Below are 18624 nucleotides of genomic sequence, written 5' to 3' on the forward strand. Positions count from 1 at the left end.
TTTTGTTTTTTTGTGGGTTATTCAAAAGTAAAATTTATTTTTTAAGATCATTCCCATGCTTAATAAATAAATGGGGGCTATTGTAATCGGGAATTCGTCCATCTGTCATGCTGTTGTGTAAAAATTCACAACTTGATTATTATTAGCTCAAGGCAAGATGAGAGCGGTATATTTGGCCCTGCTCCTGAAAGTAGTCAAAAGGTTAAACTTTTATTTTAATGAAACTACAGTATATATGCAACAATATTGTAATGCATGAAATATGTATAAAAATTTTGATCCTGGCTTATGCCCCAAAGGGTGGGGACCTTGGGTGAAAACAGAACAAAAACAAGTTTATTTGATATGCATATCAAGTTCTGTTGGAACTTGGGCCATCTTTCAAATTTCTTTTAGGTGAGTGTGGGGATTTGTGATGGCATGCCATTGACTTCTCTTGTGTTAATGCGAATACAAGTTTATCCTTCCCATATCAATGTGCCTGATGTGAAATGTGAGGCTTGAATTTAAATCTCGGTGTGGCTCTGAACTGTCATCTGTGCTGAGGCAACTTGATATGAAAAAGGGTTGAGCCATGTTTGAAAATGTATAGGTCGTTGACCTTTAGGATTCTCTCTGCTTAAAGTTGGTCTATCAACCGTAGTGTCCATGCTGGGAGGGTGTTTTACATACTATACAGATCTTATCCTGTCTCCCATGTGGTGGGAGGTGGTATTGCAATTGCTTGTTCAGGACAATTTATTTATTTTTTTGTGGTTCGTTCAAGCAAAATACTTTGGATCCCAAATGGTTTGATTTAATTGCAATCAAAATGACATCCTATTTTATACCATATTAAATTAGGGTGCTCGCAACCGCATTCCCCTGCCACGCAATCAATGCCTGATCTACAAGAACGTATCGATCCCAATACGTTTTTGAAATATCATGCTTGTATGTCGTTTTTGGCCTGACCTTGATTGTGAAGAATCACAAAAATAATTCTCAGATCCTGATCTTCACTAAAGTCGAATCAATTTGTCTTTGTCATATACCCTGTCCAAGTTTTCTTGTGCTCTTTTTTGGTTTAGTCCTATCTCGATGGTGAAGAACTACATTCGAGTAGCTGCATCCAGATTCATATCTTCACCATCTAATCAGTTCGTCTGTCACACACTCAATCTGCCCACCAAATTTCATCAGAATCTCAACATTTTGAGATATATTGCCGACAGGGGTAAGGAAATTATTGGCATATCTGGAAAATCAAAGAAACAGTACTGGTAAGATCTTCACCAAATTTTGTAAATGGTCGTCATACCAAGGGCAAACCTTTCCCACCCGAATAAGGGAGGGGGGGGGGGACAAGGACTTGCCAACATTTCTCATGAACACAAATGTGACCATTTGCTCATCAGTTTGTATCTCACCACATCTTAAGGCCCGGTCACACCCTGACGTTTTAGCCAGCGATGGCAACGTATTAAAATGTATGTAAAACGCTGGCTTACGTTGAACTTTTGATGTTTTTTTTTTTAAAGATTCGGACGTATTCATAGCGACTTGGTCTTATGTATAACGCATTGGTAACGGACACAGAACGTTTCGTTGTGTTATAGATAACTTATACCAACGAATGCTGAACCTGTTGTCGGCCTACACAACCGATGCCCAACGATAGTCTAACTGAGGCATAGCGCGTTGCACGCATCGCCGACGATGTCGTGACGTAGCCTATTAAAAGGCTGACGCACAACGATTCGAATCATAACTGCCGTAGAAATGGAAGTGTCAACATCGCGGTCACACCTTGGCGATCTTGCCAGTGTATGCCGACCTAAGAAAAATGTGTCTAAAACGTTGGGGCACGTCAAATACGGTATGAGTAAGTTTGGTATACGTGAGTAGAACGCTAAAGTACGCTATCATACGTCGTAGTAAGTAGAGTACGTCAAGAAATTTTAAATTTTACACTCAATGACTTTTAAACGGTACCACTCAGCTATTTTCATTGTTTGCAATGAACGATTTAAATTGCTGTCACTCGCCTTTGTTTTTTGACGCTGGCGCTCGGAAATTTTAATCGTTTCTATTGAACGTGCTAAATCGCTCAAACCCCACTATTGAAAGTAGACGCTTGCGCTCAACAATTCGATTTTTTTTGCACTCAACTTTTAAACGGTACCACACAGCTATTTTCATTGTTTACAATGAACGATTTAAATTGCTGTCACTCGCCTTTGTTTTTTGACGCTGGGGTTTTGAAATTTGAAGCGTTTCTTCTGAACGTGTTAAAACGCTCAAACTCGACTATTTTAAATAGACGCTGCCGATAGACAATTGGAATCATAGCCAAGCTAGACATCGAAGTGTGAACATCCTCGTCATGCCGAAGAAAAGTTAGAAGAACGCTGCAAATAAGTGTCCTGGCCGTGGCCGTGGACGCTGACGCAAGGACGATCCATTATACCGACATCTTTCAGCCTATGAGTAACTTAAAAGTAACGTCTGTCGATGTGTGGCAACGATCGGGTAACGTGCCAACAACACGTTAATCATCGGTTGGAAATAAGTTTCGGGTACGCTAAACATTACCTCGGCGTGTCTCAACTTATGATTAACTTACAATTAATGTGTTGACGTCTGTCAACGATCGCAGACCGTGCATACAACTTGTGGCCAGCGTAGCGGAACGTGTGAGTCATACGCCGGCATACGTCGTGAAATTTCAAGCATGAAAAAATTTGAGGACAACCAAAAAGTACAACGTTTAAAGCCAACGTACAACGACGTATGGCAGTTTTTCAGCGTGCTCTCAATGTTATCAAAACTTACCCATAACGTATTCAACGTGTGCCAGCATTTTAGAAAAAAAATTCAAAAATCGGCATACGTTGGCTAAAACGTCAAGATGTGACCGGGCCTTTAGTCTGAAAATTTTACCCCCATGCTTACCGTGACCAGGTATTACTTTCTTTGCAGAATGTCTTTGAGAAAGCAAATGTACCATTAAGAATTTCCCCAGAAAATGCTATGAAGGACAACTTGTAACGATATCTCCCATTGCCAAGGGTAAACCCAGAGCTGGTGGAGGCTTACCCTTGATCACCCACAATCCAATGACCTTGACCTTCACCATTTAGCGATAGTGAAAATTAAGGAAATGTCGACTATCCATAAAACTTGATCATGAAAATTCAAGTTGACTTGTTCATTATTGATGTAAAAAAGTAGGCCAAGGACAATCAAACATCAGGTGCACATCTTCAATGCAGGTCCACTATTTTGATGCAAGAACATCTTGGAAGGCCAAACAGTCTGAGTTTCCGTATTGGCAAAAATGAGTGATAAACATGTTTTCTCAGACCACCATTTGACCCTGACATTCAACTCAGAGGGGTATGATGTAAATTAAGCTTAAATGCACCTCGCTTTCAGATATCTTGTGAGGGTAATTTTGGTCTCATCAGACAAACTTTTGTGAAGTGATGGTGAAAAATGTTAAAATGTCTAATTTGGGCAAGGTTGAAAAATAAATAAAATCTCCCCCCCCCATACTTCACATTATTGATGTAAAATTTCATTCCAAAAGTCCGAACCAGACACCAGACACAGCTATGAAAGTGGGAGTGCAGGAAGTTTTTTTAAAAACCAAAAACTTAAATTGTGGTTTGGTACTCATAGTCAAAGAAACTCTGGGGTATCATTAAAAATGGGGGTGATAATTGTAGAAACAAACCTTTCAACAGCAATAAGCCTTCCCCTACCCTTTCGGGGAAGGCTTAACAAGTCGACTCTTGGCAACGATCGTATTTGTAAACAGAAGGCTTCTGGAAGTACATAGAACAAAAGTTGTACATTTAAATTTATTTCAAGCATGAACAGATTACATTGTTGGGGGGAGGTGGGGGTGGTTTGCCTTTGTCTCCTTAGCAATGTTCAGGGTTCAGATAACTCCAACTGAATGATGCTACAGTATTTGTTCTAAATAATATAAGCAGCCAGGACACGCAGCTTAACTTACATCCAAGAGATGGTGCACTTTGATGCAATTGCTCTGCCTGTGAAACAATGTGATAGTTTATGTAGTTGGGTCAGGAATCTAACCCACCAGACAGCTCAGTGCACTCCCTGTGTGCAAAACTGGTGAAAGTAATTCTAACGTTTTTAAAATTGCAAATTCAATTTGTATGATGGCTTCAGCAGTCCATCTTCGGTGAAGAACACGCCAGTGAACAGTGCTCACCGGCCCACAAGATACTGAAGTCAATGGTCAGACCAAGGACTGCCTTGAGAAACACCTGGAGCTGGGCCCTGTGCTCATCATCTTTCTCTCACCACCATCTTTATGCTAATTACGGTTCCAGGTGATGAAGGATCACCCTTCGATTCTCATCAATCAACTTTGCCAGGGCTTCTTGCTACTGGACTCAATCTCGTGCAACTCTCACCACTCCTTGCTGTTTGTTCTTGGTTGCATTTCAGACGTTAACAAGATTCAGAGTAAAGTAATTATCATGGAGCTCAAGCTGAGTGAGTATCTGTGAGCAATCTGGTGTTTGCTTGCATGTGCTGTTGATTATACCTTCCAGAATTTATAAGATTTTGAATGGACAAATAGTTGACAGGATTTGATTTGTTTTTTCTTGTTTTCAGGAAATACCTTGGTAGTTTTCCAAATGATTGCCACTGTCCTGGAACAGTGTGACCCAGAGGGAAAGTCAGCTCAAGAACACAAATAAGTTGAGAGGTTAAAGCATGTAACCAATGCTGTATTCAGCGGTTAACCATTTCTAGATGTCATTTGGTGTGAAATGAATCGGTTATACGGTGGCACCTGTGATGAGGGGAAACTCAGGAGTGGGGTGAGCTTGATGGTTGAATCAACATATTTTTGCAAAAGATGCTCGAGAAAAATTCAGCCTCTTATTTTGCACGTGTGCTGGATTCCAAAGGAGTACGTTGCAATGCGTTCGGGTCTTGGTGGACCATTGTCACACCGTGCTGGTTCACACCAATATTAAAACCAAGCGAGTTGTTTTGTTCATATGAACCAAGTCTATGGAAAGATGGTTCTCCCTCAGGGGGGACTCGCATGTTACGGGGTCAAAACCAACGGGTTCTCGGGAGTGTTGCTCTACATGGTTGCTGCTGGTCTGGCCACGACTCCACCCTGACCCCAAAGTGGACTGAATGGACTCAATGGTTCTCTCCCCCAAATCGTGCTGTGTTCTTTCCCAGTTCTCAAACTGATTCTGGACTTCACACCCCACCCAGCGCTCTTTAAAAGTGGCCGACCAAAGCACAGCTCTTACGTATGCAACTTTGTGCCCTTCCACATTCCTCCAAGGCAACGTGGGATTGCCATTTCAATTAAAAAGATCAAACTGGAGGTGGTGAAGAGGGAAAACAGGAAATATGGCATCCAAATTCATATCCATATCCATTATAATGTGGTCCACGCACACATTCACAAAGTACATAAGCAGATGTCGCAGTATTTACATGACCACCCCTTCCCATTCAAATTCCAATATTGTCAGGATTTTTGTTGAGCCTCCACCTCTCACGAATTATTCCATTCGGGATTTTGAGCCTGCTGAGCTTGGAGAAGAGTGACGGAACTTTTCTCTGATCCGGTGATCGTGGGAATGCATTTCTCAGTCGATTATATCCTGAATTTGATGCTGAGTACGCTCATCATCTTGTTTTTCAACTTCATAGGTCTGTCTCTCAAAAGCAGGTATGCAAAGCTGCATGCTTTCTTAAATTCTTTATTGAACCAAGGTTTGTCTCCTGCTCTGATTGTGATGGAGTGAGCTTACATGACTGTCAATGAGGTTGCAGATGATGGTGGATTGTTTTTCTACCGATGATCCAAAGCACTTCAATGATGCTCAGACCAGACATGGAAAGCAGATTCGCCCCACTCTAATCACAAGTGGGCCAACTCTAGCTGGGTGTTCACCAACAATAGCGACACATTTCCAGAAGCACAATCCAACTCCTTAATACCGACACTTTTAATGAGATTTCAAAGCAGAACCTTAGTGATACTCGTCTTGCACATCACCTCTTCCTGACGAATCGAGAATTGAGGATCCTGTAAGCAGTCACAATGCTAGATTGCTATTAACGTGGCAATATCATCGGCGATAAAAAGAAACATTTGACGCTAATGTGTCAATGGGTTTACCTCCGACCAAGTTCAATGTCAACCAACTGCTATGTTTGATCTAAATTAAAGGCGACATGAGACAGAGAGCATAAGAGAGAAAAAGAGATTTCATACAAGAGAGAAAACATTAGATGCTTATAACTCGAGTTATGGTCTACAAAATCATTTTCAAAGGGCACTTGACCTTTGACCCGTGGAACTCAATTGAATCAGTTCATCTTGATAGTGATGGTGATCCAACACATGTTGGAGTGCATACTTGTGCCAAGTTTGGTGGGAATTGTGAAAAAAACGGATTTGAAACCCCAAGTGTCGCTCAATCCCAACCGTCATATAAAATAGGATTTGAAGAAACAATGCCATTATGCGAAACATAATAATGAAAACAATTAACAGTAATCACATTTGATGCAACATGTGTATTTTAATTATTTAATACAGTACATGAAAACAAAACAAGCCCAATTTTATTGGCTTTAAAATAACAACACAACAATGCATTACCATCTCCCTCGAGGTGCTGCCAAATAATAACTGCAAACTTTGGCCAAATTGGCAAATGATGACATTTTGACACTTTTCTTGGTATGACTATCTACTGATTGAGTTTGACAACTAAGTCCGGAGGAGTGGATCTTATTTTTATTCATCAAATATATATATTTTTTCCAGCGTGCCTCTCCTCGCTTCACAACCACAAATAAAAATAAAAATGGAGCTCTACCTCATCAGTTTGTCCCTTTAATTTGCACAATCCCTGACGATCACTCCTTAGCCTCTGCATCATGTTGACCGGAGGTAGCTAAGGGAAGGTGAGGATCGGGGCAAGGAGCCGAGCATACTGCTGACCGAAGACCCTGCGGTTATGGTCACAGAGGTGCAGGAAGCGACACAATAGTGCTGGGAGGGTGGATGCTATGGAATTAAGGGCTGGGGGCAAAGGTGGGGGCCGACGAGGAGGAGAGGTCAACAGTGGTATGCGGATGTATCCAAGAAGTCGGGATTCTAAGGACAAAAATAAGGAGAGAAAGGTTGTGAGATTGACATTGAGGACAAAATACGAGAGTAAGCATCATATAATGGGGTGGAGCAGGTAAAAGGAGAGGGTGGGGAGTGAGGGGAAGAAAATCCATGGACGAGGGGAGGAGGAGGAGGGGGAGAGGAAGGAGAAGGAGAAAAGAAAGATAGATAGAACATACAATATCACTGAGAAAAGTAAGGGTGTGTAAACAGGGGGATAGAAAACATAAACGGTCAAGAGACAATTACTAATACTGGTTGAACTTTGTTCCTCTGCAGAGTTTACTTTTTGTTTAAAATAAAGGTCCATAACTCAATAAGAAGGCTGGTGTGGTACAATGCAGTAAACCACATAATCTAGGCAGACAGGAAATGAACCCGACATGCATTCATGTCTGATCTGGCTTTTTATACAAAGTCAAGGCTTGTGGAACTGCTTGCATAGTTTAATGTTCCGTTACTAGACCCTCAACCACACAATAAAGCTTTAGCTATAACCGACAACTTTTCTCTTCCATTAGTCACAATATGTTTGTACAGATTACTGGTAAATTATCAGTCAAGCAGTGGCCATACGCTGGACACACGGGTATTGCTATCCCGTCTTTGTTTATCTGTTTGTTGGCAAAATAACTGGACGACGAGGGTAGCTAGAATCGGAAGATTTGGCACAGAGCCTCATGTTGTGAACTTTTCAGATGAGTTGAAGTTTGAACTCGCAAGGAAAAATATAAAATGAAATTTAGCACAGAATTACAACGACTCACACCTCGGCCACATGACTACAGGTTAGCGCCCCCTGCGTTGGTAATGCTCCAAGAGAAAACAGCACGAGTGAGCACCTCCATCGAGTGCAATGTAATCGTCTCTCAGGGATTACTGAAAGGGATATTGTTGCGGGGCCGGGCGTCGGCCGCGAGCACAACTGCTATATGGAGCTGCAGAGTCGGCTCGACCGATCACCCGGAATTTAGATCGTATTTCTTCGGAGAAGTCCGAAGAGTACGGGTCCCTTATTGGACCGAAGTTCGCCAACAGACAGACCACGTGGGGTAGGGTCGATTGCCAATTTCAATTTACCTAAATACCCACGTGGTCCAAACTACCGGGGAAATTCACCCTCGACGGCACCCGTACGGAACGAGCCACTTCGCGTACACGAACTGTGTGCGATCTGAGCGGTTTGATCGGCGAGGTCCGTCGGTCCGAAATATCCCGTTACAACGGCAACAGCCTGGCTAATTTTCCAACACGCAGCACACTAAGTCAATGGAGGAAAAGACACGAACGAGCTGAAACATTTAACAATCGGGGTATTTATTCACAATAATAATTGGGGAACGAGGGAAGCACGCAAGAGCAGAGTTAAACCGATTATTAAAGGCACGTATGTACAGCACGGCACTTATACAATTTACTACTTATCTGACTGGCGCCACAAACACACATACGCACACACCCAAAGAATCGGACCAAATGGTCTTTATTGAGGCCTATCTCGGACCTGTCCGCCTCGTGCGGTCTTCAAGGACCAGGTCCTCGGGGCAGGACTGGACCCCCAGCATGGTCCGGACGATCCAGACGCCCTCACGACCGGGCTCCAGGCGAACGGAAGTCGGCAGGGCGAAAGCTGGCGGGAGAAGACCCTCTGTGGCACCGACCACTCCATGGTCAGGTGCTTTCAGAACTTTTCAGAACTCCCTTGTGCGCAAATGTCCACTTCTTTCCAGAACTCTCAGAATCCATGCACGCCAGAACCAGAAACAACCACGAATGCGCAGACCACGCCTATAATTATATCCCCCTCTTCGGGGGGGGCGCCTCCTCGTGACCCTCCCTCTCTCACTGGCTGGTTTTGGCACGCAAAATCGCTCTTTGTCTCTCTCACTGGCCAAAACGGGCGGCAAGCTCCTCGATTGGTCCGGGGCGTGGTGACATCACGCGGAGCCCTTTCCTGCTGTCGCGGGATCTGATTGGCTGGGTGACGGTCACCGTTGTTGCATGCTGATTGGTCGAGGGCCGCCGCGCGGCTCCTCCTTGAACTCCGCCCACCATGACGTCGGCCAGACCGAGGTGAAGGAAGCGAAGTGAAGGTTAGGGTGATGCGGTGTGGTCGGCGTTGATGTTGGTGTGTAAAAAGAAAAGAAAAACCCTAACTATCAAAATAGCTCCACAGCACATGAACATTTAATTACCCATTAGACCAGGGACGGGACCCTAACTGGCAACACGTACTTACCGATATAACTGATCTATAGGACCTGTATGTTGTGTGCTCATGGCTTCCAGATTCGCCACAGTATTACCATAATCATGAATGAGCTAGAGTTCAACATAAAATTGTGGATATGTCTCCTAGAGGGTTAATAATACCAAGTATAGAGCAGTTATATGCTTCATTAATTTATCAAGTAAGCATGAGGTAATTGTGATATTAGATAAGCGTTTCTTATATGTCGAGTTAGAGTGTTAGACGATGTCCACCTATCCCAAATGTATGCGTCAAGAATTATCAACCCTTTTAACTACATTTTTACTTTTACCCTCTGTAATCTGTCTTAAATGCCCCTTTTTGCAGTTTTGGGTAGTCCCCCAAACCAAAGTTTAGGCAGGAAAAGCCACCCCACCATCATGACCGGTCCCCAGCACCAGAACCATCGGGGTGCAGGTTGGCGAAGGGGTTGCCCCACCCTTCGACTGGGCTCCAGGTCAATGGTGAGAGGGGAGGGGCACGGTGCATCATCACTGATGTGTGGGGCCAAGGCAATAAAGGTGGGGGTGATGCAGGAAGTAGGAGATTGCTTTGCAGCTGCACACGAAAGGCTGCATCGAGACTGCTCATGCTGAATGCCAGAGTTATGCCTTGCCAAAGCTGAAGCCCCTTCTCTCTCTCCTTTTCTCTTCATGGAATGGGACATTTGCCCTGCCTGAATGGTCAGGACTGCTCACCGACCCATCTAGCACACTCTGTCAGGTTTGGTCAAGACCTTTTTCTGTGTTGTCATTCCCGCTGTTGTCTATCACACATGGTATGTCTGAGGGCCCATAAGGACTTAGATACTTGAGGTCTCCGATCATTCATTGTTCCATGGGCGTGCCTGTCTGGTTGTGGGTAAGGGGTTTGTATTGCATTTATCTATTACACGCTTGTTGTTGCTAGTTTTCCTTGTGTTCCGTTCCCCACTTCTTGTTTTTTTAAATACTAGTGCGGGCCCGTACGTGCGTGCCCGTACGTGCAAAAAAAAAAAACCGGATGCAAAAATTAGATCGGACCAGTGGTTGTTGAGAAAGAGCGGTCACACACACACACACACACACACACACACACACACACACACACACACACACACACACACACACACACCTGGAATTATAGATAGATACCTAGTTTCTGGGTGAATTCTGGCTGACATGGTTCTCTTTGTGGATTAAGAAGGCTCGCGCACGTACGCACGCACGTATGCACACACATATTTTAAGGCCATTTTTCCCTGCCAGAGCAGGGGTTAGCCTTGCAGGCCCCATGTGATTAAGAGAGGCCCATTGAGGGATAATTGGCTGCGAAAATTAAAGCCGTGCACCCAGACTGCGTCGCATGTCTCAGGCTCGCTCGGCCCAATTGGAATCAAGACGTGTGGCACCTATTCGGCATTGTGCTAGACCGATTTGGTACCTTCAATCTATACAGTATCGTGGCTTTCATACACGGAATCTGACGGAGGTTCCCAAAATGGTTGATGGTTATGGTTGTAATGGCAACTCGCCAGATTTGAACCAGAAACTGTGACGACTGCACAACCATAACAATACGAAAGGTAGTTCCATATTAAATGTTCGACTCAAACCCCAATGATCAAGAACATTGGACGGTATCCTACCAGCCAATCAGCTCACCTTCTTTTGAAATGGGAGTGGACTTACCCACGAGTGTAGTGACAGGATTGGTTGGACAGGAGAGATCAATTATTTGACCTCGAAGAGAGGTAGCAAGGGTCTGTGGAAGAGCTGGGTATGGTTGAGAGAGTCGACTTTCATTCAACAGCGTGAGCACGCCCTCCACCGCCTTTTCAAGGCACTCTGCTTCTTTACACGAGCTGCGCAGAGACGAGGAAACAAATCAATAAGGCAGTAAACAATTTCATAAAAGGGTAGTTCAAAGTTGATTTGGACTTTTAGTAGAATGTGTAAAAAAAATAACAGCTGCGCTGACATTTAATAATGTTGTCGACCCTTATCAAATCATACAGGAAGTGACAAACACTGGTCAAAGCATTCTGAGTAAAACCAAGATGTCAACTGTAGTCATATGGGCTGCAGTACACCTTGTGATGGAGATATTCCCAGCTGAAATTCACAGGAGACTACACAATTTGGTGATGCATGTCTTTGATGTAGTTGTTTTAAAGGTGCAGCAAGTTATTTTTTAACGATCGTTAATTGCTGAGTAATCCTAAACATTCAGACATGCAACCAACTACCAACATTCAAGTAAACATAAACACGTTGAACAGATAACTTTGGAGTCATCAGATTACAAATATGAAATTGCAGAATAATTGGATGTCAGTGTTGGACTTCTAAAAACAATTATTCATTCCAACTTGTCTCTACCCATCTTTTCTTCATTGGTCCAACACAGTGTCCAAGCACAGTTAGATGGGAAGTTGTACCACACCTGATTTGCTCTTAGCCGGGTTATGCCCTAAACCTATCTGTTCCATTTGGCAGATCACCACCATGTGCGGCACCAAGGGCGTGGCCTCTCGTTAGGTTGCCGTGCCAATAGAAAAGTATCGCGGAAACATCGAAGGGTAACCCTGCTTGGCTGGTCGTCTAAATAAAGCAGCTATGGCTGTGTAATAACTATAGCCAGTTGGACGATGGAGTTATCTGAGGTCGGTGACCTCAGGACCGTATGTTCGGGAGAAACTCAAGTGCTTCCCCTTGTGGCGAACCTCGATCCCAAGGCCATAACAATATGTATGTATATATGTATGTATGTATGTATGTAGTTGTGGAAATGGCCCCTCACACGGCAAAACTGTTTTGTATCATGTTCGTTATTTCTTTGTATTTGTTTCGTACAAGCATGATGTACTATTCATGAAACAGGCTGTATTCCATCATGGCTTGCGGGCCTTGGCTTTGTTGAATGTTTGGCTTTGTTGGCAAAACCTCAAAACAGGTAAACATTTGGCTTTGTTGGATGTTCTTTCACCTAAATCTGTCCTTTATGTTTCTTTTAAAGTGGTCGAAGACCTTGCAGCACGAACCAGGCATGAAAATAAACAAGCCAGGCAGTTAACAGCGGTTGATTCATCACAGGGGGATTTTGGAACAGCTGTTGCACTTGTGGTTTTTGCCGTTATGTTTTGAGATGCAGATGTTAGGCTTGAATGAGCCACCCACCAGCCCGAAGCAATACAAGGCAGGGTGCCGGGAGAAAGCCAGAGTTCGCAAAAATCGGCTCAGGGAGCTTACCAGACCTGGCTCAGAAAGAGTTACCTGGAATAGATGCAGAGGAAACTGCGCTTCTCACCTGCTCCCAGTGAGCCGAACGACGCCCCATCAGAACAGAGCTACACACTCTCCTCTCCTCAACACTGAGGTGACGGGACGTGTGCTCTGCCATGGAACTAAAATGCCACTGGCCTCCTGCACGACTATCTCCGGGTTTGCCTGGCCAACTATTTTCAGTCCTGTAAAACCCTATCTCTGTCTGCTGTGGTGTGCATGAAGACCTTCAAGATTAGCATAATTAAAGACTACCAATAGTCTATTTGGCACAGAGAGACTAAGGGGTGAAATTTAATTACTGTTTGTCATGTTTTCTTTTATATCCACACCTAGTTAATTTACTTGGTCTCCTGGTCTTTGTGCATCATGACCCGTGGCAGTTGCATTACCCAGAATACGGACAATTGGCTCAGCGATTAGGTGCAATCTCTATTTAGCGTGAGCACATCCAGATCTCTGCTCAGTTTTTACGAAACCTGATGAAACGGACAGCCAGAAAACATGAGCTTCACATCAAAAATGTTGCATACGACAGCTCATCTATCAAAGAACTACAACGAGGGGACATTACTTCATCAAGTACCCAGTCGGGAGAGCGGTAGTGGTGATTGGATGGGTGGCATGGGGTGGTGGGAGGGTGGGCAGATGGTTGCACCAGTTTATACACCAAAGATAATATTCTGTGTGCAAATACTTTCTTTTTCTAAACTGTGTGAATATATTCTGTCCAAATATGAAGTTATAAATCCAAAATTCTGTTTGTACAAATCAAACTGGTGCATGCTGGGAAACGGCCCTCAAAGCTCGAATCAACTAAGAGCACAATTCGTGTTGGAAAATGAGACGCAGTCAGGTGGCTCTGTTCAAGCTTCGGTGGGCTTTGCAATATAAAATGCACCTTGTTCCCACTGTCTCCAAAGATTGTTCCACAAGGCTACGGAGTGAAGGCAGGAGTGACACAGCACTCTCTTCGCTTTCAGGCTCCCCAGGGTGCACTTCTGGCTTCCGAGATCCCTCATTTCCCCATCTTTTCAGATCCCCAGCCACAATAAGCAAGATAGCGGCAATGAGGGAAAGGCGTCGAACTTCAGCCCTCAGGGCAGAAATCCTCTTGGCATCCAAGATCAGGGTCTGGGTTTGAGAGACAGGAGAGAAAAAAAAAGTGATTATTTATTCAACAAAATTTGTAGATGTTAGTTATTCGAAACAAAGGCAATATATAAAGGTGCAAACTATGATTCCAATCAGAATACAAGAAATCCAGATCAGAAACGAATTAGAAGCCTTTTCATTCTTCGTTTGCTATCCTTTCAAATGCTTTCTTGCTCTTTTCCATGCACCCATTTTAACCATGCATTCCCACTTAATCCCAACCCAGGTGTGGGTTATTTGTGCCATAACTGCCACATTTTGTCCTTATTTTATACCCATTGGTTCATCAGTACAATGCGAGCTGCAACCAAACTTTGGAAGTGCTGGGATTTTCGCAGTTAACACCGTTTTGTTTCTATTCAATATTGTACCATCTCTCTGCAATTATACTTTCCATCCTTACTGCAATTCACGTACCAGTGAGAGTGAGTGTGTGTGTGTGTGTGTGTGTGTGTGTGTGTGTGTGTGTGTGTGTGTGTGTGTGTGTGTGTGTGTGTGTGTGTGTGTGTGTGTGTGTGTGTGTGTGTGTTTAGCACTTTACTCCTACAGTTCTGGGCCAATTACATCAATACTTGCTACATAGGATCACCATGACCACAAATAATGTGTCGAGATGTTTTTTTTTATCTTTGCCATGGTCTTGGGGGAGAAGGAGCGTGGTGGGGGGGGGGGCAGACACAAATTCTCTGTGTAAATGTGTATCGTGTGGCGCTGCTCCAGGTGGGGAGAGGGTATTACCATTCACCACCTTTTACAGTGCAATATTCCTGTCCCCATGTTTTCCAGTGCGGTAAGGTGTTTGGATTTACGCAGCAAGAGGTATTTTGAATGACACGTTGCAATAAGGATAATAACATTATCCCCCTGGATGCTCCCATAGGGAGTGGGTGCTTCCAGTGATGTTTAATTTGCACAAAAGTACTGGAATGTGGCACATGCAACATATAGCACCTGTGATGCACAGCACTTATGCTACATCTCACCCCCACCAATACCCTCTCCCCCTCTCCCCTACATAATTTCCTCCAACACCAGAAGCCTCTACCCATCAAGACCACCCTCATTACTGTCATGTCACCATTTTTCCTTCCTCCCCCCCCCCCCCACGACGATTTTCACTTCTCAGCAGAACCTACAGTGCAGATCAATGTAGAAGCCACATATCTTCCTGAATTTAAAAGCGGTAGTACATCATGAGTGAATATTTAGAAGAATCAGCATCAAAAAAAAATGTAGATGTGAATAATCAATCACGATGTATGGTGCAAACCTCAGGGAGTTCCATATCCTTATTGCTCCATTTTAGTAGTAGGAGAAAGGCTTCAGCAAGCACAGCATTGGGACTCAAAATATGGCCTCCAGCACCTTCGCTGCTACCTGCGCTCTTAGCTGTCTCCTGCTCACCCGAAGATTCAGGCGAGCCACAGGGAGAGAGCAAGGAACGGGCCGCCAGCAGCCAGGCAAGTGTAGCAGGAAGGTCAGCTATAAGAACACATAAATATTGTTAGGGATTTCAGAATCGGGTCTGATGAATGCATCCACACATCCAGGTCCTCAGACCGTTATTTCCTTAAATGCATGTTCAGATTAGCCCCATTCCACTGTCTAATGGGATTTTAATTGTGATGCATTGAGAAGGGTAAAGAATAGATCCCCTCTCTTATGGGAAGTTTTTTTTCTTTATGACAGACACGTTTACACACATTTCTTTCGCGAGCGCTGACACCATTATTTTTCCTCAGCAAGTTTACACACATTTCTTTCACGACCGCCAGTGCCCACCCTTATTTTTCTTCAGCAACGTTTATGCATGTACAGTATTTCTTTGGCGAGCGCTGACGCCCGCCTTTTTTGAGAGCGCACGGGTCATCATGGTAACCGTGCGCAAGTGGGGCAGGGTGAGCTTGGGGTGGACTCTGCGCCCACCGAGACAGCAGGAGATATAAAACAAATTGTAGATCCGTTCTGAAGAGAGAGAAGTAAGAGAAGAAAGAGGGAGAAGTAAGAGGAGGGAGAAGAGAATGAGAAAGAAAGCCAGAGAGGAAAAGTAGGAGAGAAGCGAGCAAGAAGCGGGCAAGCGAGCCGAGAAATAAGTGAGAGTTGAAGCATGTGAGGGAAGAAGCGAGCCAGAGTGGAAGCCTGCAAGTGAGCAAGTGAGCGTGTGGGTGTCTGACCAGCGCCAACGAGACGATTCGTCCTTCCCAGAGCTTGAGCAAGCGAGCGTGTGGGTGTGAGCAGCGCTGAAGAGTGAGGCACGGGTCGGTCACCAACATGTGAGGCGCGGGTCAATCACAGACAGACCGTGTGGGTCACTGGACGTCACCAGTTTCGTGAAGTGTGAGGAGCTGCCTGTGTCGCAACACCAGGGTCTAAACCCGTGACAGACGATCTCGGTGCCCTCCCAGACGTCGACTGGCGTTCAAGGCTGTCCGCAAGAGGGTGCATGGCAAGGCTGGGTGCTGGCGATGGACGTGACACACACGCACACATTTCAGGACGTTTTCACTTCATGAAAAACTGCTCTCTGGTGAGTGAGACGACTTTCTCCCCCCCTCCCCAAATGATCTGCTGGGTACCCTTGTCTGTGTTTAACAGTAAGAAAGTCAATCCCCCAGTAAGCATCTGCTCTCTGTCTCTTTCCTGTCGTTTTGATTGATTTTGCCTGAGCAATTATTCATTTTGATTGATTTTGCTTTGGAATTTATTCATTTACTTTCCTCAGAAAATAAAAAGTTCTTTTTATTCACTTATTTTAATTTATTATTAATAAATCATTTGTCAACTTGCAACCTGTCCGTGTTTGTTCTTTCCTTCCATTGGTCTAGCATTGTCCGAACCTCGATGGACTGGGAGGTAATTACCACAGATTTGACCAAAATAGTTTGCATGCACCAGCGATTAAAACGCTCAGCCGCCCTAATTAAAATCTAATCAGATAACATTGGTGCTTTACAGAGGGCACGCTCCCTGCCCAAGTAACCACGTGACCTCGAGTTAAACAGAATAATTAGATGGTGGACATTGGAACTCGTGGTTAACTGGGTGGTGTTTGCGGTTTTAAAACAACCCACCGTACCACAACGTTAATTGTGAGCGGTGGCCCCAGGTCTGGCTCTTCCGAGGACAACCGGGGATTAATCCCCTTGAGTGACAAGCTGGTGTCTCTGTACCCGTGGCCGCAACTGGTGTCAGGAGTGGGATATTTTTCGAACCCCCTTGATCAATAAATTGGTGCCAGGTTGTCGACCTGTGGTGCGCTTCACGCACCTCGAAATTCAGAGTGGTTAGACAAAATTTTAGTTAAATTTATTGGGACGGACAATGGTGGACCAACACGATCAGGTCCCAGTGGGCCATGTAGATGATGTGAATATGGATATGGAATTGACCCAGGACCCGCATGAAGTCAAAATGGAGGGTGAAGAAGCAATGGGAGAGATGGAAAATAACCCCCACCCTCAGTCTCTGGAAAATGCAGCGTCGATAGCGCAGAATGCCGGGTTATCGCCACCAGTGCAGCCCGAGAATGACATGATGTGGTGCCTGAGGCAAATAATGGCAGAAGTAATTATGATGGGCGAAGAAAACAACAGCAGAATGGAAGCGATGGGCAGAAAAATGGACAGGATGAGCGAAGAAAACAACAGAAAAATGGACAGGATGAGCGAAGAAAACAGGGCACAAATAAAAATGATGGACCAAAACAATGACAGCAGAATGGAAGCGATGAGCAGAAAATTTCGAATTTTTTCAAGAGAAAAACATTTTAAAAAAAACAGCAGCAGAAAAAAAAAATAGCAGAAAAATGGACGTGATGGGCGATGAAATAAAAAGGGAGACGAGTGAAGCGATGGGCAGAGAAATGGCGGCGGTACGAGAGGAGGTAAGGGAGTGTTGCATCGGTGTCCGGGTAGAGATGAGGGAGAGCGAGGCCAGACTGATGGGACAGGTAAGGAAGATAAAGGAGATAGAAGGACTGACGATAGGACAGAATGAGTTGAAGGAACAAATAGAGAAGAACACAGGGGCAATAAAGGAGTTCAGGGCCGCCGAGAAGGAGACAACAAGAGAGATGACGACAATTAAAAACGAATGTAAAATGGCACATGAGAAACTGACGAACAGAGTAGAGGAGGTGACACAGACAATGGAAACAAAGGAAAGGGAAATGGAAACACAAATAGAAACAAAAAAGGTGACATTAGAGGGGGAAATACAAGAGGCGCATCGGGAATCAACGATGGTTAAAGAGGAGGTGGAAGGAGGTAAAAATTGAGATTATTGAAATTAAAGCAAAACAGGTAGAAACAGGTAGTGGAGTAAAGTAAGAGATTATTGAATGCATGGACATGTTATATTTGCAGCGTGACAGAGTGCTCGAAGGACGGGAGGAGGTGAGTATAACGAAGGCGTCATGGTGAGACCGGGAGTGTGCATGATGTGATTGGGTGTGTGTCGAGCTTGAGGGGAATAAAGGACCCAGGGTTTCTTGGAGTGCCCAATGTGCCGGACTATGTGCGGAGTGCATGTGACATAACATGGATGAGTGCACACGAAAGAGTGGGACACGGATCGACCCAGACGGGAGGAGTGGTTAGTGTAGCGAACCGGAGTGGCGAGCCTCCTGAGCGGGACAGAGTTGTATTGGAAACCACGCCGGCTCCACGGGACTTTGCGTAAAAGGAACGGGAGTGTGTGCGGTCCATGCTTTGCCAACCGCCCAAGCACGGAGGGTGATGCGATGTGTTAATGGTTTCAGAGGGGCCGGCGTGTAAACG

General features: G+C 44.6%; 1 protein-coding gene across 4 annotated transcripts in view; it reads right to left on the bottom strand.

The window, feature by feature from the left end:
- Window positions 1-3827: 3827 nt before the first annotated feature.
- Window positions 3828-18624, bottom strand: part of LOC147013412 (T-complex protein 11-like protein 2) — a 56794-nt gene continuing 41997 nt past the window's right edge. For all 4 annotated transcript variants that reach the window (XM_085855212.1, XM_085855211.1, XM_085855214.1 and 1 more), the window contains 4 exons: window positions 15117-15328; window positions 13593-13825; window positions 11099-11271; window positions 3828-7162 (listed from right to left, as the gene is read on the bottom strand). In XM_085855212.1, coding sequence (XP_085711338.1) covers window positions 6960-7162; window positions 11099-11271; window positions 13593-13825; window positions 15117-15328 — 821 coding nt within the window. In that variant the 3' untranslated portion in view covers window positions 3828-6959. The remainder of the gene's footprint in view (window positions 7163-11098; window positions 11272-13592; window positions 13826-15116; window positions 15329-18624) is intronic.

This window comes from Eptatretus burgeri, chromosome 14, assembly GCF_056783735.1.
Source record: "Eptatretus burgeri isolate ZD-2024b chromosome 14, Ebu_testis_v1, whole genome shotgun sequence".
NCBI classification, from domain to species: Eukaryota; Metazoa; Chordata; class Myxini; order Myxiniformes; family Myxinidae; genus Eptatretus; species Eptatretus burgeri.